At 40.4% G+C, this 26,431-nt stretch overlaps 1 protein-coding gene across 13 annotated transcripts in view; it reads right to left on the reverse strand.

Moving 5' to 3' along the window:
* The window catches only part of NRXN1 (neurexin 1), a 1,086,089-nt gene that overhangs the window by 527,220 nt on the left and 532,438 nt on the right, over positions 1-26,431 (reverse strand). For all 13 annotated transcript variants that reach the window (XM_081833532.1, XM_081833535.1, XM_081833540.1 and 10 more), the window contains 2 exons: positions 15,210-15,591; positions 13,918-14,108 (listed from right to left, as the gene is read on the reverse strand). In XM_081833532.1, coding sequence (XP_081689658.1) covers positions 13,918-14,108; positions 15,210-15,591 — 573 coding nt within the window. The remainder of the gene's footprint in view (positions 1-13,917; positions 14,109-15,209; positions 15,592-26,431) is intronic.

Consider the following 26,431-nt stretch of genomic DNA (forward strand, 5'->3'; position numbering starts at 1 on the left):
TAAATGTACAGAGCCCTGTCTGGGTAAGAGAGAGAGCCTCCCCACAGCTTTGAGTCCCAACCATTGCCATGGTCAAAACCAGAAAAGACAGCATTGACTTTAGAGGACAGCAATGACTGATGTTGGTACAGTATACTAAACTTCAGTGAGCACTTGGACAGGTATCATTTCATTTGATTTTTGCCTGCTGAGTGACGAAGGGAATAATGGTTATCTTGGAGAACATGTCACAGATGAAGACACTATGGTTCAAGGCTACAATGCTAGAAAATGGCAGGGCTTGCTTCCAAACACAGGTCCCCGGAGACTATGACAATTTTCACCGACTCTGCATTGGTTTATACACTGTATACTAAGGTGGCAAGTGCCCAATTTGGACAGCTCCACTGTTCTAAAACACAGGGATGGAGGAAAGTAACAGTAATAAATGTTAGCAGGAGTCCACACACACTAACACAGATGCCCAGGACAATGGGAGACTCAACTGCATGCTAACGGAGTAATCTCATGGAGACAAAACCAATTTGCTTCCACCTGAATATTAGGTACCAAAATTCTGACGAGTGGGTAGAATTCTTAGGACTCCCCAATTTGACTTTTAGACACGGCAGCTATTTTTTAATTGCCTCCTACAAAGAGTTAAGTAGGACATCTGCATTCACTGATGGCCCAACTTAATACTTGTGTACGAACAGGTGGAGGGGGGGTGGGCTCTGATCAAGTCTACATTCAGACTTTACTGTTTTCCTTGTAGTGAGCCTTAAGAATCAATATTGTCATTATGCTTATAAAAAGGACACATAATGCTTTTGACATTCTGAAATTTTTGGTTCTGATGTTTTCAAAACAAACTTGCCCAAAAAAAGAATTTTTGTTTTAAGAGGAGGATTATAAAACTTACAACTCGAAGACAGATTCTGTTTGTGTGTTTGGCCAACAGACTGTGAGGGAAAGCTGGTGGGCATGCTAAATGGGAAATAATAAAATGAAATTGCTATGGAGGTGTGTGTAGCAATCCATCTTCTTTTAAACCCACTCTATGCCAGTGACATCATGGCAGATGGGGTACGAGTTCGGGCATATAAATTCATGCCAAGCTAACTTTGTCTCACGGCTTCATAAATTGGCATTTAGGTGAAAAAACAGTTCAGACAGTATCATTATTTTTCCTGTTCCTCATCCGATTGACAGCCAGTGTAGATACCTTAGACATCCTTTTAGCATCAGACAGTCCTGTCACCATTTCCTGTTTCATTTTCCATTCAGTGTGTGATGTTCTCTGGGACCACACACAGCTTGCAGAGGTTCTCCATCTCAAAAATAATGTCATGCCTTAAACATGCACAGAACCTCCATTCGGGTGCTCTGCCGCCCCCTATTCCATTTGATCCTCATACCAGTTCTTCCCAATAGGCACGAAGTTGTTACTAACCCCACGTGCAGGTAAGCAAACGACCCTACTGAAAAGGTGAGCTAATTGCACAAGGCAATGCAACCAGTACTAGGAGAATGGCACAAAAACTTCCAACTCCTAGGCTACCTCTTCTCCTGCTAACTACATGGCCTCCTATTTTTGCTAAAAACCATCTCAGTGACAGGAATAAAACAGGTGGAGGAGTTTAGAAATGACTGTTCCTGAAATTAATGGAGATTTATAACTAAGGGACCACTAAAAGGACCTATGCAAGTCTTCTCTTTCCTAAGATTGTGAGTGGCTCTATAGAGCAATTTGGCTTTCTTTCTTTTTCAAAATAACTTTCCTCACTCAAAGAATTTTCTTTTCCTATTTCAAAATAAAGGAACATTTATTTTAGGTGGGGAAGATCTAGTGCTATGCAGGGTAAGTTTAGAAGAACAGCTCTTCCCTATACTAATGGCCTGTTTAATGCAGGTCAAAAAAGTGGCATTTGTTCTCAAGTAGGATATACAGAATTAAAAAAAAAAAAAACACTAGTGGTTTTTTGGATAGCATGGAAGGACAAAAATGATATAAAGTACACCAAAAAAACTTTATGGACATTGCCAAAAATCTTCTAAAATACAGGAGATTTAGAATCTTTTTTTTTTTTTTTAAGATTTATTTATTTATTTATTTGACAGAGAGAGACACACAGCGAGAGAGGGAACACAAGCAGGGGGAGTGGGAGAGGGAGAAGCAGGCTTCCTGTGGACCCTGACTTCCTGAGGACCCTGGGATCATGACCTGAGCCAAAGGCAGATGCTTAACGACTGAGCCACCCAGGCGCCCCTACAGGAGCTTTATCGAGTCAAATAAAACCCTTATTTTTTTTCTTATGTATCTGACATTTTCTATTTTTTTTTTTTCCCCAAAGAAGGGATTCTTTCTGTGCCTGAAAGATGGAATATTCTCAATCAGGCTATCAAATCCCACTGGAATATTGTAATTCCCTGCTTCATGTCTCCAAATACTTTGTTTTTCCAATATTTAAATTACTCTTAAGGAGAAAAGCAAATACTTAACAACAATGACAAAAAGGGTAACAGGGAGGTGTGGGCAACCTTCCCTAAAGGCTAGGACAATGGAGGGCTTAACAACAGAATGGACTGCAAATAGCCTACAGGTACAAGCTAAAGACTGATTGATAGGCCAATGTCCAATCATCCAACCAAGTACTTAATTTTCTTGGGCCTGTTTTAAGTACCTATAAATATAAGTGTTCTATAGAATACATATTAAGAACATCAACAGTTAAAATTGTTAGTTATAGTGCTTGAAAAAGACTTCAGGGGCTAAGGAGACAGAACCAATATATAGGTTCTACGCAAGCATTTGTGTGGATGAACATGTGGAAAATGAAAGTAGAAATATCCAGTTCTCCTGTAATTACCACAAGTGAAATTTTGAGCACTATACAATGTAGTCATGTGCAAGTTTGAAGTTCTATATGGAAGAGGAAATTTTTTCTTTATTACATAACATTTCACCCTAAGATCAAAAAAGGCAGTATCTTTCACTCTAGACATTCAGAAGAAATTCCCTTTTTTATGTGTTGGCAAATACACAGAGTAGTATTTAAATACTTCCACAAACCTGGGTTCAAATTCTATTTCTAGGCAACTCACTCAGCCTTTCTGAGTCTCCGTTTTCTCATCTGTAACATGGAAACACTAACATCTCACTCATCTAACTGTTGTAAAGATTAAGAAGCCACACCTATGGAAAAGAATATCAAAATTTAAGTCCTGGCTAAAGGGCCAACACAATAGATATAAAATAATCTGAGTCTGAGACAGACAGCCCAATGTAAAATGTACAGACTTCCTGACTGCAAAAAAAATTTTTTTTTAAAGTTCTATAATGTGGGGCGCCTGGGTAGCTCAGTCGTTAAGCGCCTGCCTTCGGCTCAGGTCATGGTCCCAGAGTCCTGGGATCGAGCCCCACAAATAAATAAAAAATCTTTAAAAAAAAAAAAAATAAAGTTCTATAATGTAAAATGATTATAGAATTGTCTTAACAGTGAGCCCAAACATTTCCTCTAAGCCAGTATATGATACAAATACATTTTGAAGTGATGGCTTGAGATAAAAAATAATAGTATAGATTGATTATATTTGAACATCATGCTTATTTAATTTAACGATTTCACATTTAAGCCCTTAACACAGTGTCTGGCACATAGGTACTCAATAAATGACATTATTTATTAAGTTACTAATCGTGATGCTGATGGCACTAATGAAGGTGGTTTATACATCTCTGAACAAAGACAAATGCCAGGCCAGGAGACAGTTTCTTTCACAAAAACACTAAGTTTGGCATATCACCCCTTTGCTGTGCAGGATTCAAACTTGTGTTCCCGCAAAAGTACTAATAATTCTCAGACCATCAAGCTTCTCAAGAATAGATGGAACTGTGCTTGTCCGATTTATAAATGCCAAAGGTCTGCTGTGTTGTAGATAGAGTACAGTGCCACAGGACCTTAAAGGGCTTGGGAAAGTCTTTTTCCAGTCCCGGAGCTCCAAGGGGAACCGATGGTGGGCAATGCAAGTAGAGGGTGTAATGAAGTAAGAGTGGGTAGGGGCAGGACAGGCAGCGGAGCCTCGTGCAGCCTGCCTAAGAATGTTTATAAGCAAGTTCTAAGGAACCTGGATAAGTGGCTTAAATATTGCCAATGCCTGTCATATCCGGGTGGGCTTTACAAGATCCCCCCTCCTTATAAACCCTTGAGCTTCAAAGAGCACTTTGGCTAATCTTGGGCACTGTTGTGAGAAATGAGACCTCATGTGCCAAGTATTTATGAGTACATGGGATACAATAAGCCCTCAGAAACGGTTAAAATAACTATTATAACTATATAACATTCAATATCATTATCATTACTGTTTAGGTGGGAAGTTTAACCTCCCTAAGCCTTACCTTAGTTTTATCATCTGTAACTTGGAGCTTAGTACAGCAACCTCACCACTTTGTCATGAAAATTGAAGAGATAATCTATGTAAATCTCTTAGCTGATGCTTTGCAAAGGGTACACAGGATTGAGAGAACAGTGATGTACCTTGCCTAAGGACACACATAAAATAAATAGTAGGGATACTATTTCACCTAAGTCTGTCTGACCCGAGAGCCTGTGTCCTTAATTACAATGCTATATTGCTTCTTGCTTATTTTCAAGAAAAAACCACAATAATTAATTGCAAAGGTCCAGAAAGGGCCCCTTTTTCTTTTTTCTTTTTGTTATGTTAATCACCATACATTACATCATAAGTTTCTGATGTAGTATTCCATGATTCATTGTTTGTGTATAACACCCAGTGCTCCAAGCAGTACGTGAAGAAAGGACCCCTTTTAAGGGCAGAAACAGAAAGCCACATTAATATGGCATTAACAAGAAAGCCTGATTGACCTAATGTAGTTCCAAAGTAGTACTGGAGGTGCCCTCCAGTGTGTCAAAAATACTGGGCCAACAGCAGCACGGTGCCATGAAAAATGTGCTTTGCTAAGAGTCAGGAGGGCACCTGCTTCTCCTCCCTCTCCCGCTCCCCCTGCTTGTGTTCCCTCTCTCGCTGTGTCTCTCTCTGTCAAATAAATCAATAAAATCTTTGGAAAAAAAAAAAAAAAGAGTCAGGAGGGCAGAAATGGCTCTGAACTATCTCTGTAATGGTAGGGGTATCTTTGTGCTAAGCCCAACTCACTTTCCAGTCTATTCTGATTTTGAACCACAGCTTGAGAGGAATTGTTCAGGATTAAAAGGAGAAACTAAAAACTACTGTGACCCAAAGGTCACAGTAAAAGAGGTCTGGACCCGCATTATTACTAAACCCTAACTAAATGGAACCACCGCTGAAAGGAACAGTGATATCTACTTTTGAGATCTGTAAGGAACAAATGTAATATTAACCACAAGTCAGCCATTGCCGCTCTGTCCTTTATAGATCTAGAAGAGCCTGGTAAATCTTCCCAATTCCAGAGGATAAAAATCTAGCATTCTCTCTCTGTTGTGTTTCCCAAAACTCCAATGAGCCTCTGACTTCTGCTTCTGGCTTTTGTATCTCACGTGCTGTCTCTGACCCCAGATCAACAGTCCCACAACACACACGGGATAGTTTTGTCCATGCAAGCATTTATGAATGTAGTCATACGAACATTTTGGTGCCATGACAAGCCCAGTTTTCTACCATCTTGACGGCTGTAGCCCCCACCCAACCCCTGCTCCAGAACAAGGCAAACACACCACCACCTTGATTTTTGCATAGGAGCTTACAGATCACCTTTCAGAGCCCTCAATGGCTCCACTTATACTCTTAAGTAGTCTGTCCAAATATTTCTTCAAATCCAGAGAATTCATATTTGTACAGTATGACCCTGCCTCCTACCATCACTCATCCTGGTCACAGAGAGGACGTATGTTGCAATCAATTTTACTAAGAATTTGGCCCTAGGACTCCTAAACTCAAGTGAGTCTCTCTTGGGCATCTGAATTGCTCAGGGGTGAAAAGCCAAGTCCGGAGAATCCCTTTTCCAATGCCTGTGATTGCAGGGAAAGCCAGTATGCAGAGAGGGAGAATAATGAGGGCTTTTGGGGGAGCCAAGAGAAAGCAAATCTCAGCCCCACTGGAGACCAAGAGAGTGAAGATGCTGGTTTGTTGCTGACAGGTTTCCTAAATATAGCTCTCATGAGGTCCAGGACTTAAAACTTCCTCTCTCTTGCCCTTGGGTTCCTTGAAAGATATACTTTGCATCACTTCCCCTTTTTTCACTGAAGTTAGTCTGAATGGGTTTATGCTTTTTGCACCCCCAAAGACCTTTGTCTAAGTCCCACTTTAGAAAAAAAAGAGGTTGGCCATAAAAACCCTTATGACTCAAGTACTTTGGTGAGAGAGATGTTGGCCAAACTTGCTTTCTCAGATGGTTCTGATGCAGGGAGCTCTTGACCGAGAAGCTCAACTTCTAAGAAGACATCTCAGCTTCATGCCAGGAATTCCCTGAAGAGGGATGGACACTGAAGGCCTAGCTACAATGAGGTGAGGTCTTGTGAGCAGTACCTGACCACTAAGAACCCCCCTCAGCACCTGTAGGTACTTTCTCCTCCACAGCATAAATGTCACCAGCTCTAAGAGCTCATCTTGTCTAATTACTGTCCTGTTGGGACATGGTAAATGGGAACCTTGTCCAAAAGGCATTTGAGCACTAGATTCAGATTTCCAGGACCCCACACGTTGCTGTGGGAGGACCGGGGAAGGCTATTTCTCCTGGAACATGACCTCCTCTCTGCTATTCCAAGCACACAAGCCAAGGCCTGAGATGTCAGAGCTCAGCCAATGTCAAGGGTGAGCAGAAACCAGCATCGGGGCTTTGAGCACCTGTATCACTTGCCCTAAAGCAACTGCAAATTGGAAGGGTTGACGTCTTTAAAGTTGCACCAGAAATAAAAAGCCAACACACCACCAGTCTCCATCTTGAGCCTAGGCCGACCACATGAAGAGTCTTCTCCAGTAAGCCCACAGAAGTTCTCAGATTTCTTTTCAGCATGTTGCTCCAGGCTTTCGCTTGCAGCCAACTGAGTTGCTATGAGCAATAAAACTTGTCTTCCCTGGCCTATTGTAAAAAGTGTTCAACTGGGAATTAGAAGACCAGATCTAGAAACACTAGTTATCTGTACGGTGATGCTGGCCCGTCTCCCCTCATTGGCCTCTTCTGTAAAAGAAATGACTCAGGGACCAGTTTGTCCCTAAGATTACTTTGAGCTCTAAGCTCCTATGATCCTAATGGTGGGAAGGTAAACTTCAAATAATAGGTTTAGAGGGTGTAGAAAAGTTTAAACATAGAAAACCTAGAGGGCGTAGGAAAGTTTAAACATAGAAAACCTATGTCCAGTGTTGAAGAGACTCCAAAACAAGTACAATGAGTGGAGGAATACAAAAGAAAGCAGAATCGTTGACCAGGAATAAAGAACTTAAAGTCTGTTCACTAGGGTAAGTTGGTCCAAGGGTTATAGGGAAGCAGAAGGAGGAACTTGCATGCCCAAGGTCAGACAGCAGGTCCAAGACAACTGGGCACGGGGAGGAGAGGTCTCATTGGGAGTGGGGGTGACAGTGAGATTTGAACACGCTGACAAAGGCCTTGCAGTAAAGAGACCAGATTAAGACTGATTTCTGCAAAGCCTGGGAATCCAGGGGAGATACCAGGAAAGAAACAATAGTTTCATATCTCTAATTGTCTTTCAATTCTTGTGTGGGAAACATAAACAGATGTCCAGTCTTACTTTTACATACTCAGAGCCTGATTGTCTCTGTTCTGTACTGTGCCGATTGCCTGCAAAGTGGTCTCTTTCCCCCAGCTTGCCCCCATCCTCTGCAGTGAAGCTGAAGGAATGACTGTAGATTGCACCATGAACTCTACCTTCTTGCTTGAAACCCCTTCATTCCCTCCTCCTCACCTCTGGCATGACACTCAGGGCCCTTCTGAATAAGCAAATCACCCCACTCCCTTCTAAGAAGCTCACAGAGTCTTCCAACCCATGGTCTCCTTCCCAGGGATCATGTTTCAAGTTCAGGTTTTATGCCAATGCAAGTCTAGTTCTGTGTGTACAGCTACTCGGCCTGAGGAAGGGAGCCTACCCCAAAACAGCAGGGCAAAAGCCCATGAACTTAACGTTCTAGAAGGGTCCATTCACTGTAGGAGATCATGTCTTTGGGGGAATTTGAAAGTGAGATGAAGAGAGAGAGGAGGAGACAACGTGCTAATGCCAAGGCACAAAAGCAAGAGTTTGAAGCCATGAGGCAGAAGCCAAGAGTAGGAGAAGCCAGGGGGCAGAGAGAAATGATCTCTAAGCGGGAGTAGACACAGTTGAGCTGGGATTGGCGGTGGAGCTTGGAATTAGGGAGCAGTGCGTATCTGTGTCCAAGGGAACACCTAGGAGGGTTGCTCTTGAGATCCCAGTATGACAATCTCTTGTCTCTCTTCCTAATGGATCCTTAAAACAATCTCCCATTAACTAAAGTAATATGAATAAATCTCAGCTCCTCACAAACTAAAAGAAAAAAAACAAAACTCATAAAGACAGCTTAACCAACAGGACAACAGATGCTTGCCTCCAGTTTCAATGCTATCTCCCGCTTTAAAAGGCTATGCTCAAAGTTAGACTCTTCTCCAAAAGTTTCTTTTTCAGTAAATTATCTGGGAAAGGCATATGGGCCGAAAATACACAGCTTGGGCATATTGAAAAATGATCGGGACATAGGAATAAAATCTGAATCATGAAAGAACGGCAGCAATGATTTGTCAAATGGCAACATTAAAGGGTGGGGGGGCGGCATAGGTGTTATAGTCAGGATTGCAAGAGGGTAGGTAGCTGAGCCAGAGAGACGGGTGTACGATCAAGATTAAAAAACTGTGAATACTATTCATCTTCAGTTTTGCTGACAGAATGAATATATTTGAAAAGACAGTTCTGGTTGCCTGTCTCTGATTATGGAAACTTTTAGTGGCTTGGTAGCAGGACAAACAATAGCGGATGGCTATTTTCAAAGTGATTTAAGGAGGAATATTAAGAAGGTTAAAAAGCAGATAATGGTCAAAAGGAGAGAAGAGACAGGATAGGAAGACTGAGGGAGAGCTTCCTCAAAGCCCTCGGGGGTAAGGAATTGGGGTGGGAGTGGGAGAACCAAGGGCAACACTAGGCCTGGGCTGACCTAGTTGTGGCCGAGACAGGGATTAGTCACTTGCAAGTAGTTTGCTAAGTGGCCACCTGAGGGCACTGTATTCTCTGCACTCAGAAATCCATTTTTTTTCCCCCATCATGTACATTATCCTCAATTTGCTAAAGGATGAACTTAATATCCTAAAGAAGGGTGCCCATGGAAAATGGGGGCCCACGACAGTCCTTTCTGCTTGTCTTTGTTCTTTTACTAGATTAATGTATGAGCAAGACTGACCTTAATTGAAATCCTTGGGTAACTGTAAGGATGAATTAAAATAACCTCATTTAAATCTACTTAGTATTTAGTAGAATGTCAATAAAGGGGCACCTGGGTGGCTCAGTTGGTTAAGCGACTGCCTTCGGCTCAGGTCATGATCCTGGAGTCCCTGGATCGAGTCCCACATCGGGCTCCCTGCTCAGCAGGGAGTCTGCTCCTCCCTCTGACCCTCTTCCCTCTTGTGCTGTCTCTCATTCTCTCTCTCAAATAAATAAATAAAAAAAATCTTTAAAAAAAAAATAAATATTAGCTCCTTCTCATACACATACGTATACAAACATACAAATGTGCCAAATACAGGAACAAGAGAAGGAACATAAGGAGGAATTACACGAGCCCTTTATCTCTCTAAAGGGGGCAGGACTCAGAAGTCCCACAATGAATGTGCAGCTGTGCTAGGAAATCATTGCAGAGAGCAAATTTATGCTGCTCTTTTCATTACATGTTGCAGCTTGTACATAATAGCCAGAGGGACTAGAACACAAACAGCTGGGAAATAAAGATGAAAGCAAAACCGTATCAGCAGGGAGAGACACAGAACCCCCTGAGAACTCGGCAGTGTCATGAAAGGTAATTTGAACAAGGTCACCTGCATGGAATTCCTCTTCTCTGAGAAAGATCGTTAGACTCCTGCCCATTTCTGACCATCTCCAGCAGAGTCAAGGTGGGGAATGGGATAAATGGTCCCTAGCTTGCAAATTTCTACACTAAATTCTTGTCTATATAATTACATAGAGATGCAGATAAAAGCATGCCTTATTATAAAGATCCAAAACATTATTCGCTGGCTGAAAACAAAGAAATTCTGCTTCAGCACAAGGAGAGCCTGCTGAGGTTCCCCCACAACCTCAGGATTGTAAGGCAGGTTTTGTGGCCTGATGCTGCCCTCTAGTGTCTTTTTATGGTATGGTAACATGAGGAATTAAAAAAATAATAATCCTGAAGCAACCAATGTCTCTTGACCCAGGCCTGATAAAGCAAAAAAAAAAAAAAATTCTAAAATAAAAGTAAAACCAGGATTTGTACTAAATTCAAACGTGACTTAAATTTTGCTTCAACATGGACACTGCATCCTTTCAGGGTTCTGAAACACAAATGGCATCTAGATTAGTGAGTACTCTTCAAAAATACAGACACCTGCCATTTCCAGCACATTACTGTCAAATGATTACTGCTTCAGTCTGTCTGAGGTAGGATCCAGAAACTTGCATTTCATCAACCCCACCACATGACTCTGAAGTGGTAAAGTTGGCTGACCTCACTTTGAGAAGAACTTTGTGGCAGAGACTTTGAGTAGAGTGTAAAGTAAATAGGATAATTTTCCTTTAATTCTTTAAGGGCAAAATATACATGAAATAAAACCATCAACCAAAATAGGTCACCTTTCATTTTTCCCACATTTAGAGTGTCTGAATTCTACATGACTAGCATGCTAAGAAAACAATACTGTTCAATTCAAAGTGAAGAGTTCCTGTAGATGCTCTCCTACACCAATTAGCCCTCCCTAATTCCAGTGGGCATCCAGGTGGGAAGGAGAAAATGCCTGGTTGTTTTACTCATCCTTCTGAAATCCTTTAAACATACCTTCCTCTAAAACTCTTCCTGGGGGTGCCTGGGTAGCTCAGTCATTAAGCGTCTGCCTTAGGCTCAGGTCATGATCCCAGGGTCCTGGGATTGAGCCCCATCGGGCTCCCCGCTCCACGGGAAGCCTGCTTCCCCCCCTCCCACTCTCCCTGCTTGTGTTCCCTCTCTCCCTGTGTCTCTGTCAATAAAATCTTTAAAATAAATAAATAAATAAAACTCTTCCTGATGCCACCAGATTCGTTTAAATGCCCTGATTTGGCTCCAGGGAGTCCGGTTCTTCTCTGTCCTGCAAATGCCCCAAGTCAATCTGCTCCATGGGACGGAAAGCTTCTCATGACAGGAACTCTTTCTTCCTTTTCAAACATGCACTCTCCGGGGAGCCTGGGTGGCTCAGCTGGTTAAGCCTTCCTGTCCCAGGATCAGTCCTGCATTGGGCTCCCTGCTCAGCAGGGAGTCTGCTTCTTCCTCTGACCCTCCTGCTCTTGTGCACTCTCTCTCTCTCTCGAATAATTTTTTTTTTTTTTAAAGAAATGCACTCTCCACTCTTTGCACAGAGTAAATACTCCTTATCTGGCCAATGCCTCTCACCACACACACCAAAAGTTGTTAATGATGGAAGCTAGGCTATGTGTTGCCACATGACCATGCTCTCTTCTTAAGCTCCTTCTAGTCGGTGGCACACACGGCAAGTGCGCTTCTTTGGGGTGATCGTTGCCATTGGATCACACATTTAATTTATAAGCCCACGGCTTTGGCTTTTAATTTTTAAGTTTTAATTTTAGGAACTTGCTTCCACTTTTTGGCATAGTCTGATAAATTTGTAAACACATAGGAACTTTACGAGGTACAGGGGGATAGTCATTAGTATAGAATCTCTATTCCCCTGGGAAATTCACTTCAAATTTAAATAGTGGTTTGTTTGTTTTTTTTAAATACAGATGCACTCAGTCAGAAGTCATGCTTAGTATCTTAATATTACATAAAATGCAATTTTTAACTCATAGTTTTAGTTTTTGCATCATGGATAAAGCCTTTTTACACTCAAAATCATGAAATACTCAATGTTTTAATTAAAAATCAGCTCTGAGGGTGATGTAGATTGGTAAAAGTCCCCTCCATCACCAGAAAGAAAGCTATACCATGACCTCCTATTACCCTCACTTCTATTTTTTAATTGAACAATAAGCAAATATTTACCTCAGGAGACAGTGTCCTAATTGTCCAATGAGATAGAACCCAGTGCCTTGCACTACTTCGCTATACCCTCACTGTGAATGTAGGTTTGTGCAGGTCACGTACTTCCACCAACCAGGAACTGCTTCTTTCCCAGCCACTTCAGTGTCCCACACAGTGTCCAGTGTCCAGGGACACTCATTTAGGCTTACTGAGGTCTCCCCCTTCACAAACAGGACACCATCTTGCTTTAGCTTTGGTGGCTGGCATGGCCAGGACACCGAATGTTTGCTACAATCTCTCCCTTTCGCTTGACAATTACCACCTGAACCCCCTGTGCAAAACAGGGGTACTCACAAAATAGGAAAATACGGAAAATGCACTCCATTCATTTCAGTCAGGGAGAAGAAAGAGAAAGGGCTTTCGCCTTAAACAGCATTTCCTTTGAATTTCATTTTCCCTCCTGAGCTAAGCTATTAGCTGTGTGGACACAAACAGGATCGCTTTGAAGTTAACAAGAGGCCCACTCTGAAAGAAGGAAGACAGGCATTATCATACATTTTATGTGTTGGACACATATAGTCCTGGGATTGTAAATATATTCTGCAGTTACAGGACGTGAAACACTTTTCTTTCTTCTTTCACCTGATTTAGAAAAAGCATTTTTCTCTAGAAAGAGTTCTGTTGAATTTTCTCTTTCCATTTCTCTAACTTCCCCATGCATTTACCTTTTGAATCAAAGGAAAAGATCCCATCAATATAAATCAACAGCTCTTATCAAGCAAAAATGTGAGCACAATGATCCCCTCAGGGCACTGGGATGCATCAGGGTAGAGAAGCAATGGAGGGGGGCCTGTGTCAGAACGGGGCGGGGGGGCGGGGGGAGCTTGTATTCACTGTGGCAGGTGTTTTATTCCTGGGCAAACCACTCAAAGCTCAGACTTCCTCCATTCGTAATAAAATGCTGATAAAACCTCGTCCAATGCTTATTGCCATGTTAAATGAGATGGGATATATGGATATGTTCTTAGTCAATCACAAAGGCCCATTCAAATAGAAACTTCTGTTATTATCTCCCGTTATTGACATGTTTTCTAAGCATTTGTCTTGCTCACTTGAGAAATCAATAGGGAAGGAAAAAGTCTGTTAAACTTTCTTAGCAGCTGGTGATGGAAGCATTCCGACGTGTGTGTGTGTGTGTGTGTGTGTGTGTGTGTGTGTGTGTGTGTGGTCGGGGGCGCGGCGAATTCACTGCTGGAGACACAAGGTTATAGGCCAGGCTCAGACCCCTATAGGTCAGAGGCTCTGTAAGTATCCGGAAAACCTCACTAAGGAAAAAAAACTAGTAAGCTCTAGAAGAAACTCCTTAGGTATCTAGTTATCTTGACCCCAAATCGATTAAAAACTGTAGGGACTAAAGAAACTTGCAAACAACTTACTCGTCTTTATACTATCAAGACTAAGAACATGTTTTCTCTTTAAATTTTAATCATGCATGCATTCTAGGAGGTTGCATTTTTTGAGCTATTAAAAATACATATGTTTCTGCCACATTATAGGGGAAGAGAGGCTTGTGTGTTGTATTATTAATCATGTGTTGGAAATGAAATTCTGGTCAGTCTTTGCAAACAGTATATACACACGCTCCAAAACAAAGGATCTGCCATGTGAGTGGAGCCCATGTGTGTTGGTGCCTGTTACTCTGATGCAGTGTGCACTTACTTTTGAGGTCCAAGTTCCTGGCTCCCGCGGTGATTTGTGTTGTGATTTTTGTGTCGATCTTGACAGTGTGGAGATTGCTGGTGTCCCTTGATATCATCACATTGTGCCACTGATTGTCATTGAGAGGTTTATTTGAGCTCCCTTTGATGAGGTTAGCACCATTTCCCAAATCAAACACGTAATGTAAGTACCTGGGAAGAAAGCAAAGGTTGAGAAAGTGCCATCACTTTTTGAATTTTTGATGGGAGTCCAACAAGATATTACAAATGGAGATCTTTTTTTCATGTGGTTCAGTCCTTGCTAGAAGTCGGAGAGTGAGTTGTACAGAGGCTCACTTAACAAGAAAGAAACAATACGATTTCATCCAGGAGGATTACTCATTGTCTGCGTTACAGTAAATTGTGAAAATTATTTTTAACATCATGGCCTAGAACCCACTTTATTGGAAGGTCACCTTTCACTACTCATTCCCTATTTCCACCACACCCTTCATCTTTTGCCAGTTTCTTGTACCTGCTCTCCTTTGGTCTTGAATGCCTGTTTCTTATATTGGAAATGTGCTCTCAGCCTTCAAGACTCAGCTCTGATACCCACTCCCTGCCTCATACATTTTCCTTATTTCCCTAAAGACTCTCCTGAACCTTTGCACATGATCATCTGAGGCAACTTTTCATAAGGCTTTTCTGTTATATTTATGTGTTCACCTGTTTTAGTGCCTGGTACATTCTCTAGCCCACTGCAGCTATGCTATGATATTGGCTGATTGAATGAATGAGTACCCAAATCAATTAAAAGACATCACATTTTCCTCACTGTTTCAATGAAATTTTACAAAAAATCTTTCCTTCTAAATTCTTCAAGGAATTCTGACACAGAATTAAGTTTGAGTTAATGGGATTTTGTGGAAGTAATCTGATTACTTAATATTAGATAATTAGCATGCATTTCTATACATTTGTAGAAACTCTTTTGTAGAATTATAGTGTGCATAGTAAGGAAACCCACATTTGAAGTGTACGATTCATGGAAGGCTTATCATTATTACAACTCGGTATTATTTGTACCTTGTACATGAAAATGTAGGTATAGAAGACTCTACTGATTTCCTATTAACTTTTAAGATATCTTCATAAGACAAGACGTGATCTGAGCAAATAGATTATTTAAGCCATTCCCCCACACCCCTGCCCACTACCTTAGAAGCCAACACATCTGTTTAATGTCTATTTTTGGATATCGAAGTCCATTTTGCAAATTTTTATTTATTTGTCATTGAACTGACATATACTCACCCTTTAACTAATTCAACCACAATAAAGTCATTTCCATCCCCACTATTATATAGAATTAGTCCATCTAGGGATGTTGTCTTGAACTGGAAAAAAAGATGCATAGAAGTGTAGGCTTGCAGTGTAGCTAAGGCAACATAGCTCGATTTGGTCTTGAAGGTGACAGGGTCTGCTATGATGTTCCTGAAGCCAAACCTGGCATTGAGCTCGCAGTAATCTATGTCACCATTTTTACACAAGTCAATGTATGCCATTCCATTAAATGTCAGGCTCTGCAGGTGTCCAATGAAGTTGGAGGGGACAGAAGACAGATACCGGCGTTCCGTGATGATGCCAGTCTCTATGTTATGAAACTCCAGCCTTGTGTGATCGCCTGCCATTTGCCCTGAAAGGCAAGATAATGTATTATTATTATTTTTTTGTATCTGAAAGAAACGCCCAACTTTAGACTTCCATGACAGTATCACATTTTAAAATACAAGGATTCAAATACCCTTTGACATTCAGTTGCATATAGTAAAAATATGGCAATGATATTACAGGCTGGATACTTAGTGAAACTTTCTTAGGTCAGGTTTTAATCTCTGTCCAAATTATAGCCTTAACAAAAACCACCTTCGGTAGGCAAAGTTACAGAATTTTTAAAGTAGAAGAAACAAAGGAAGCAAGAAATAGAGAAAAAAGAGAGGAAGGAAGGGAAAGAGGGAGGGAGAGAAAGGAAAAGAAAAAGGAGGGAAGGGAAAGAAGAAAGAAGGGGGGGAGGAAAGAAAAGACAGGGAGGAATTAAGGGCAATGATTGTCCTAAATCATTTTATTAGAAAGTGATACATCTCAGCTTGGTAAGGATGTATTTTTTTTTTTTTTTTAAGATTTTGTTTATTCATTTGAGACACAGAGATACACAGAGAGAGAGAGAGAGAGAGAGAGAGAGCATGAGCAGGGGGAGAGGCAGAGGGAGAAGCAGGCTTCCCACTGAGCAGGGAGCCTGATGTGGGGCTTGATCCCAGAACCCTGGGATCATGACCTGAGCCGAAGGCAGATGCTTAACCATCTGAGCCACCCAGGCGCCCTGGATGTGCTTTTCTTTATAAAGAAATGCTCTTCAAGGGAAAAAAAAAAAAATGATTGTATATTTTCCTATACTCAATAGATAAAATGAAGGGCTCATCACTATTCTTCCAACAATGAACCATGAAAATGTGTCTGAAGTTAAATATGCACTTTTCATCTTCCCTTTTCTGAGCTAAACAATTCCCACAGTCTTTGCTAGAAGACTCCCAGCCACTGCAGAGTTTCTGTTGATCTCTTCTGGACCCAGGCCATTTTCCTTGCACTTACGTTCTGGATACCTAAAGTGAGTCCCCTCTACTATATCAAGGCATGCCCAATTTTGAAAATATGAGTAAAATTAACTCACATTACCATAAGGCACAATTTTTTAAAACACCCTTGTAGGAAGTTTGGTTGCAGATTTATTTATTGATTGACTTTTCAACTCAGTCCCCATGCCTCTGCATACCACCAAATTACTCTGTCAACCCCAGGAAAGCCCAACCTAATCCCACCTTTACCTCTAAGGTGATTATTGTAACCTACCTATACTGTTGAAGGTAAAATATACAAAGATATGAAGCTGTTTCTCAGTGTACAACATAAAGCACTCTTATCATTGCTAGTGATAAGCTCCCAGCATCTTGCTCTTGTCTAATTAAACTGTCATTTTCTTTCTTCTGAAACTCAAAAAGGTCATTTAAATTACAATCAAGTTCTTCCAGGTGCTAGCTTCACTACTCAATTTGGCATAATTGGAAAATTTATCAAGCTTGCCCTATCCCATCATCCATAATATTAATGAAAATATTAATTAGAGCCAATCCCAGGATCAGCCCCTGAGAAAACGCACTGAACCTTCCCAGGTGTAATGAAGATCGAACAACCATCTCTGTGGGCATCCCTCGACCAGTATGACAGATTTCCATTTCCTTAGTCAAGACAGTAAAATATTAAGTGGCATTTTGAGGAAATGCTAGTAAGTGAAACATAAAAGGTCTACTTTTTCTCGTGCAAGAAAAACTGTCTACATACATAATTGATTTTGATGCTTATAAACTCATTGGTGTAAAAAACTTTCCCCTGAGCTGTACTTAATTCTGCTTAATTTCCACACCTCTTTACTAGTCCTTGATCCTGGTAACAGCATTCCTGCCATCCCTTGACATGTTCTCTTTTCAGCTATTAGTTTTTTTTTTTTCTGATTCTGTCTCTGCAAATTTTCTTTAATACAAAAAATATGACCGTAAATAATTGTCTCTCCTCCTCCTTCCTCCCCACGATGCCTTCTTGTCTGTCTGATGTAAAAATATTATTAAATCCCTAGCATTTCTGGTTTCTTGTATGACATCATTTTTCTCTCCTTCTTCAGTTCTTTTGTTCAATGACCTCAATACTATTCTGTGGGGAATTACCTCGTTGTTAGCAAATACAAGGAGCCTTTAAGAATTTTCAAGTATCACACCAGAAACACTGAATTAATAAGCTATATAAAAGGAAGAATATAAAAAACTGAAAAAATCATTTGGGCTTTTATACTTCCTTGTGTTTTTTATCTTTTTCATTATATTAAAATCTGAGCCTTAACTCAATGAACCCACCTCCAAGCCTGAAACTGTCTTTTTTTTTTCTTAGAAGCTCCATTAGTGAACCAACAGATAGTAAGAAAATGCCACCCCCAGCCCAGCCCCCCTAAATTTCAAATACTTAAAATTAAATATTATCTCCAACTGTCAAGTTCTTGATAGCTCTGAAATGGGGAAACACGTTTTGTTTAGCAGGACCGACAAGTTCAGTGATAAAAATAACAAGTGATGTCTGTTTTCTTTTCTCAAAGGAATAGAATATGTATGCAGAGCATAAATAATAAAAAGGTAGTAAAACAGTTTGGGAACAACCATGGCCCAGTTACAAGAAAAATCATTATGGCCCATGTTCAAGACTCTATTCTTTCTTTAATAAGCACATATAAATCACATTGACAGTAATGGCAGATATGCTTGCTCGTGAGGGAGAATTAGCACGTAAAAGCCATTATCCATTGACTAGGAAGATATTAACTGCTGCCTTCTAAACATTCTTTTTTTCCCCCTCAGAATTTACTCCAGAGTTTAATCCCCTGGCAGTAATTGTAGCCACCTCTACCATTAGACACATATATTGATTATGAAAAAATAAAGGACATTAAAGGAGATTTTTTTAAGGTTCTAAGCATTTAAAAATGTAGTGTCTTCTCCAGAGATGGAGTGAAAAGAGAATCTCAAGTTAGCAAAATACCTCTGATCAAAGGGTATGGGAATCCCAGATTGACAATCTCCAACGAGAAACAACCACTGGACAGTGTGTCTGCACAGAAATCTTACCATGTAAATCAAATCTTTATACCCAAGCAGATAACACTATCACCTATTGTATGTTTAGTCTTGCTCAGAGTCGGGCTAAATTTCGGCTGCAGAACAAAATAACCCCCAGCCCTACATCAACTTGTTAATTCACTTAAAGTTATTGAGTGTGTGGTGTGTATATGTATGTGTGTCAGGTGTTGTTAGGTAATGAAGAAATAGTATAGTGAGGAGCAGACTTGGCTCCTGTATTCATAAAACTCATGGATTATTGGGGAAAGGCATACAAAAAGAGGTAAGGAAATAATAAAATATATAATGCAAAATTTAAAAAAAAAAACTTGCAATGAATTTGATAATCAGGGAGTTGTGTCAGTAAGTATGGAATGGGGGGCCTGAGTTAATATTTAAGTTAAATTTGAAGGATTAAAAAGAAAGACATGCTGAGAACTGGACAAGCAAAATGGGGAGGTGGATTCCAGGAAGGGGAAACAGATGAACACAGGCTGAGGTGAAAAAAAGCTAGATAGTGTGGCTGGAGACTCAGGATAAGTGAAATTAGTGGCTCATGGGAAATGGGAAGGAAAGTCACGGGCCAGATAATCATGCACAGCACCTCCTGATTACATTCGTCGGCACCAGAGGGTTTTAGGCAGGCAAAAGCCACAAATCAGAGGGAGAAAGAGAAAAAAAGAGAGAGAGGGAGAGAGAGAGAGAGTGTGTGTGTGTGTCTCAATCTCTTTGATGTATGTATAGTAAATTGGAGACAATTTGAAGTAGGATAGTTATAGCAGAAATGGAAAAAAAAGACATGAAATGAGATAATTTTGCAGATATAATCTGCAGGATTTATCAATAATCTATAGATGATGGAGAGGAGGGAAATTGTAAGTGGAAAGAGTTAGGGGGTCCCCAGCAAAAGAAAAATGAGACACAGCTTTCATGACACTAGAGAGAAGTCATTTTAGCTCTATTTGTCCAAACACACTCTCAGCAGAAATTCCTAGGAGGTGTAAGAATTTCAAAGAAATGCAAAAGCGTCCATAGTTAAGGATATCAAGGGGAAAAAAAAGGAATGCAAAAACTAATGGTCTCTACCAGGCCTGGAAATAGCCTAACCATATCAGAGACAATAAATCAGTGGTAAAAACTTGCAGTGCTGTTTCAAAAGTAAGCAAGACCCTGCATTCCTTACCTGAGATAAAGGCCCAAGACGCTATCCAGTTTATACCGATTCTGGAGCCTACCCAGAGCCCCTTCCCTTGTCCAACAGTTACCTCTGCTTCATTATAATGTTACAGTCTCCGCCCAGGGAGGAGCACAAGCTTCATTACCATAATTTACCATGCAGGTATAGGTATGCTTTCTAAGTACACCTGAGCAAGCCTTTACCTGGGACGACAAAGTTCTCCTTTTGGAATATGCTTCCTAACCCTAAAAAAAAAGAACACCTCTCCTTGTGTAGGGAGTCACAGGCTTGGAAATTGTTCCTCGTCATCTCCTTATTTGCTGCAAATACAGTTTGCTTTGTGGGACAACTCCACCTGGTGTCGTCACCATCTGTAAGTCTCCAAGGAGTAAACTCAGGTTAGCTCCATTACAGGGTGATGATGCCCAGCCTGCTGACTTGAGTAACTGCACGTATGCTAAATGTTGTTCAACAAAAGACACACTAACATACACACATGTATAAAACACATAGTTCAGAATTTTTAGAGAGACTAAGTGATGAGTTGAAACCCAAGAAATCCCTACTTAGGGATCCCATATAGCCTGTAGAACCCTTTTCTGTCCAAGGCCTAGGGAATCCCTTCCTTAAGTTTCTTTCATGTTTCATGACCCTAGGTGAGATGCAGACATTCCCAAGAATGAATGGCCTGTGTATGCACTGTGCTGTGTTTTAACACAGGCTTAAAAGTACATTTAACTCTAATTTTTTTTTTAAAGATTTTATTTATTTATTTGAGACAGAGAGAATGAGAGAGAGAGCACATGAGAGGGGGGAGGGTCAGAGGGAGAAGCAGACTCCCTGCAGAGCAGGGAGCCCGATGCGGGACTCGATCCCGGGACTCCAGGATCATGACCTGAGCCAAAGGCAGTCGCTTAACCAACTGAGCCACCCAGGCGCCCACATTTAACTCTAATTTTTAAAGATGAGGTCAAATGTAGGAAGAAATGCATGAAGAGTATCTAGTGCTTTCCTTTAAATATTTTCCTCTTTAGTGATTCCTGACTTGCTATAAAATTCAATTTAAAAAAACAAAAACCAAAAAAAAAAAAAAAATTAAAAAAACCCATTGCTTCCCTGATTCATGGTTGGCTTTGAGTGAAGGTGACTGGAGTGTTTGGAAAAAAAAATTCCATTTCTAAATTTAAACCTCAGTGGCAAGTTTGCATTGCCCACGTTGGAAACTTTTTTCCATGCTCTATAAATCAAAGCTTTTTTTTATTCTTATGAATTGCTGGCTTTTGTGAGATCTCTCACAAAACATAATACCCCAAATATGAATCACCTTGATGAAAGTTCACCAATTAAAGGTAAATTGATGTGAAAATAAAACTGTCTTTAGCTCTGTGCAGCAAGATGCTGGGAGCTGGGGGGAAAGAAAAAAGTGAGATGGAGTATGGGGGGGAATGCAAATTTGGGTGAATCATCAATATTTACTTGGTTTATATTCCCATTCGTCTTTAAACTCTGAGAAAGACCATGTTGGTTTTTACTACTAAAAAAAAAATCAACTCCTACAGAGCAGAGGATAAAATCATATTTCTGCTCTAAAGCCTTGGGCAATTTTGAGAAAGAGTAAATGGCAAGCTAATTTACTGAAATACTAGTATATATTTTGTTCTTCCTTCAATTTTAAAACACTAGCCAAGTATTTTGCCTCAAAGGGTTTTTCTTGGCAGGAAGAAGTAAGTGGAAGCTGCTGGAAAACAATGCCTTTTCCAGTCTTTTGCGAGGGCCAGGTTTACAAGGTTTCTCTAGAAAGGAAAAAAAAAAAAAGAAATAAAAAAGAAAGAAAGAGGGCGCCTGGGTGGCTCAGTTGGTTAAGCGACTGCCTTCGGCTCAGGTCATGATCCTGGAGTCCCGGGATCGAGTCCCGCATCGGGCTCCCTGCTCGGCGGGGAGTCTGCTTCTCCCTCTCCTGCTCCCCCCTCTTGTGCTCTTTCTCTCTCTCACTCTCTCTCTCAAATAAATAAATAAAATCTTTAAAAAAAAAAAGAAAGAAAGAAAGAAAGAAAAGAAAAGAAAAGAACAGAATGCACTGAGGGCTGACAGAGACAATAGGATTACCACTTATTAGGAGAATTTTGGTGGGATTTAGAAGTGCTGAGTTCCAGCATCCTGCTTTCTGCTCAGGGTCAAGGGTTCAGAGAGAATCGGTGAGGTACACACAGGGAGACTGGACCTGGACCACAGCCCACAGATCCTGGCAGGAGTCGGCAAAGACCCAGTCTCCCACTTAGGACAGGACCAACACGGTTCTTGCAATTCAAAGGACAAACTTGGAAAAGGGTTTTTGGTGAGACCAAGTGCAGAGAAAAGTCAAAAGGAGGCTCTGCCTGATCCAAGGTGGGGAGTAGGGAGTGGGGGCAACGATGACTATGATTAAATATCCTGTAAATCCAGAAGAAATGCCTAAGGCCTTTCTGATTTAAATTGTGCTGACATAAAGACAATTAAGAAATGTTCCATTTCTTGCACACCTGAGTTGGCGGACCAAGACTCATAATTTTAATAATATATGCTGAACAAAAACCTGCTAAACAAATGCCTTAGGATATATTTGTCTTCCAAAGTTGGGAATTCTAAAAAGGATTCCTTTTCTTTCAGATCATAAGCCAAACTTCATCAATGGCCTGGGAATTCCTAATGAAGTCTTAGGTGCCAGAGTCCCAGTATGAATCAGCCAAGGAGATATGAGTAACTTTGCCACAAAGAGCTAGTCCATGCTCAGGAACAACACTACAGAAACTGGTGATGGTAGCTTAGGAAGGATTCCTCAACAGAGTGAATTCTCTTGGGAGTTCCCCATTGAATAGGTCACTCATTTGTTGCAAACTAAGTAAGTATCTGTTAATTCTGTTTCCTAACATTATGATTGCTGGTGGTAGATAAATGCATGGCCATTTAAGTAAACAGAGGAATGATGTATTCACTGAAAGTTGAAAGTTGAAGAAGGCAATTCACTGAGGTAGAACATAGCCGTTCACTTAGAACCTTAATAGGAATCTATGCAACTGAAAATATATATCTTGAATTTTCTAGGAAAATTAGATGGCAATTCATTTAGGGGCCATTTCTAGAATTTTCTCTGTTACACCGATCATATTCACACTCTGTTCATTCATCACTTCTTAATTCAAAATGTGTTGCACTGATTTTAAAAGCATGCTAATGTACGTACTTCCAAGTGTAAGTATATATGAATGGGAAGGAAAAATTAAATTGAAATAAATTAATTGTATTTCAAATGACCACTGTAACTACACTAAAAGAAAGGAAGGTAGGAAGAAAATTAAAAAAAAAAGGGAGGGAGAGAAGGAAGGAAGAAAACAAACCAAGTTATCATCCAAGTTACTTATAAACTCAGCATTTGATTTTATCTGTTAAGTCTTAGGCATTGGGGAATAAGAATCACAAACTAATCCTGAATTTTTTTTTAGTTGATTCATTACTTGTAGTAGTATGGGCAATTTCAAGTAATCCTGAAACTATTTTAGATTCATTGTTGGATGTAGCACGTGAGTAACTGACATCACTGGGAGCAAGGATCCCACCATAGAAGAAGGAACATGGAAACACAGAATGTGGGAAGTGAAGAAACAATGAGGTCGAGATGGAGGTACCACTGTGAACTCATATTTTCTAAAATATGCGTATATGCATGTCTATGTGCACATGTATTTTTTTGTAGATTAGCATCCACTGTTTGGATGATTTGGGTTTTATCAAAAGGAGTAGAAATAACGAGTTAGTACCTAAGGTCATGTGCAAATGTTGTGAACACATAGCAGCCGGCAACAAGGACAGGTGAAAACCACAGAGGAACATTCTTCAGTTCAGTGTGTGTATATTTATATATATATGCAGATACGTGTAGATACTTGAATATATTTCCTATCTTTGCCTGCTGAAAGGATCAGGAAACAAATATACTTGAGGAGCATTGAGCACACCAACCACCCAGATCTTGGTCTATAATATCAGTCGTGACTAAATGAAGACTGAAGGGCTGATTCCAGGGCTTGGGTAAGGTAGGTATAAGCTGGGCCTGGAATGTCCTGTCACGGCAGAAAGTAAGGAAGGGCAAAAACAAACAAACAAAAACAAAAAAACCCCTGAAAATGCTGGGGTGGGGCATGTCACAATATGACAAAGACCAACTTCATGGGATTCACACTGGCCCAAAATAATTTAGTAAAGTAATTACAAACTGTTTGAAAAACAGAAACTCGTGGGTCCATACCAATAAGGAAGAAATAAAGGAAGGAAGGAAAGAAGGAAGGATGAGTGGAAGGAAAGGAGAGAGAAAAGGAAGGGAGAAAGGAAAATGAAAGGAAAAAAAGGAAAACAAGGAAAAGGAAAAAAGAAATATTGGAGGTGGAAAATAATCACTTCGTAACTACCGCAGGGAAGACTGGATCAGGAGAAAATCTTCAACGGATGCTAAATCTAGGGTGAACCTCTGATGAGGCACAGGCTATTTTCATGGTCTTAACGTCTCTCCACAGACAGTTTATTAGTGGCAAGGGAGAAAACCTACCCTTCATGCAGTGGAGAAACTGGACAGAGTGTTGACCCATCACCGGTCAAGGACAGGGACGTCCTGTGCCTTCAGATGGGACACTGGAAGGAGGCCACAATGACACCTATGTAATATTCCACCCCAAAATGCAAAACCCGACTTTAATCATGAGAAAACATCAAACACAAAATGAGTGACTCTGCAGTGACAAAAGGTGGGAGGTTTATAGATTTCAAAAATGTCAATGTCATGGCAGACAAAAAAAAAGTTGATGGAAATTTTTCAGATGAAAGAAGGCTAAAGAGACCTGAAAACTATATGCAGTGTCTGACCCCAGGCTGCACACTGTGCTGGAAGGGAAATGTTATAAAAGACAACACTGGGTCAATCGACTAAATTGGAGTATGGAGGACAGAACGGATAAAATATATTGCATCCAAGCAACATTTACTGAAGTTGGTAACTCTTTGTTATGTAGGGAATATCATTATTTTTAGAAAATGCACACTGAAGTAGTTAGGGGTAAATAGCCATTTTGTATTTAGTTTTTGCTCAACTGGTTATGGAAAAAAAAAAAGGAGAGAGAAAGTGAAAATGTCAAAGGAAATGGGATACAATGTTCACAAGAGTAAAGATATATCAGTGTTCTTTGTACTGTTTTTATTTTTTTAATTTCTTAATTTTTTAGAAGATTTTATTTATTTATTTGAGAGAGGGAGAGTGCGAGCATGAGTGGGGGTAGGGGCAGGGGAGAAGGACAAGCAGACTCCTCACTTAGTGTGGAGCCCAAAGCGAGGCTCAATCCCACAACCCTGAGATCATGACCTGAATCAAAACCAAGAGTTGGTCGCTCAACTGACTGAGCAACCCAGGTGCCCTAGTACAGTATTTATTTTTGAATGTTTTTTTTTGTAAATTTGAAATTATTTCTAAATAAAATTTAACAAAATGTGTTACACCATACTTTTGTTTCTATCCTTTCTTCATCCACTGTAGTTCAGGACTTACGACTCTACATCCTGAAGCAATCTAATACACTGACACAGGATTTATTTTGCTCAAAAAATATTCTCTCAGCTTACTCTCAAGCTTTCCAGTTGCCTGAAGGTCCGTGAAAAATAAACACCTTCGTTGAGAGCATTGACCCATTTGCCCCAAAAGGCCATTCTAGCCCTGTCAACTACCATATGGATGCATGAAGCAAAACAAAACTATGTCCCCTGAACATTAGTCTGTGTAGCCCCATCAGAACCATTCTGCCCTGTATGAACGCTCCCCCACATAGTTTTATCATCTGCATCACCCTCTCTTTAAAGCCTAGTTCTAGTGTAATCTTTAATTAATTTTAAGATTAATTTAATCTCTCTCTCACCTCTCTGTCATTTCTCTCTCTCTTGTCTCTCCTCCCTCTCCTGTGCTTCCCACACCCCTTACTTTGTCTCTTTCTCTCACTCTCTGTGAGGTTCATTTGCTTGACTGATTCTGAGTGTCCATAATGACTGTTCGGCATATTCTACAGGAATAAGTACTTGTCTTCGAATTATACACTTATTAGGATATTAATGAATATAAAGCAATGGACCATGAGTCAAAAAACAAATCAACAGCAACAACAATATAAACAAGCCTAGGTCCTCTTCTAAGTTCTGACAATAGTGGCATTTCAAAGAAATGTTGTTAGTGGCAAGGGAGAACCCCTTTGAACCTCAGTTTCATCATCTGTAAAGTGAGGATGCATATGTCCTGTCCATTTCATTGCACTGTGTGAGATTTAAGACACACTTAGGGACTGACGAATGTTCCTGTAGTTTTCACATGTCCTTCTCCCCGGGAGCTATGTATTCAAAATCTCTTGAACATGACCTTTGACACTAACTCCTCATTTCTACTCCTTTTGATAAAACTCAAATCGTCCAAATGATGGATGCTACTCTACAAAAACAATTCATTCCTCTTCTAAGGACCATCCTTGACCAAAACTAGCTGAACTTCAGTTGACACTCCTGCCAAAGCCCGGCAAAAATTCTGCTTTCCTTTCCTAAGTTCACACTGTTCCTTAGAGCCTTCTCAGGTTCGGCAATTT

Source organism: Leptonychotes weddellii, chromosome 10 (genome assembly GCF_054177405.1).
Source record: "Leptonychotes weddellii isolate Sample4059 chromosome 10, ASM5417740v2, whole genome shotgun sequence".
Lineage (NCBI taxonomy): Eukaryota > Metazoa > Chordata > Mammalia > Carnivora > Phocidae > Leptonychotes > Leptonychotes weddellii.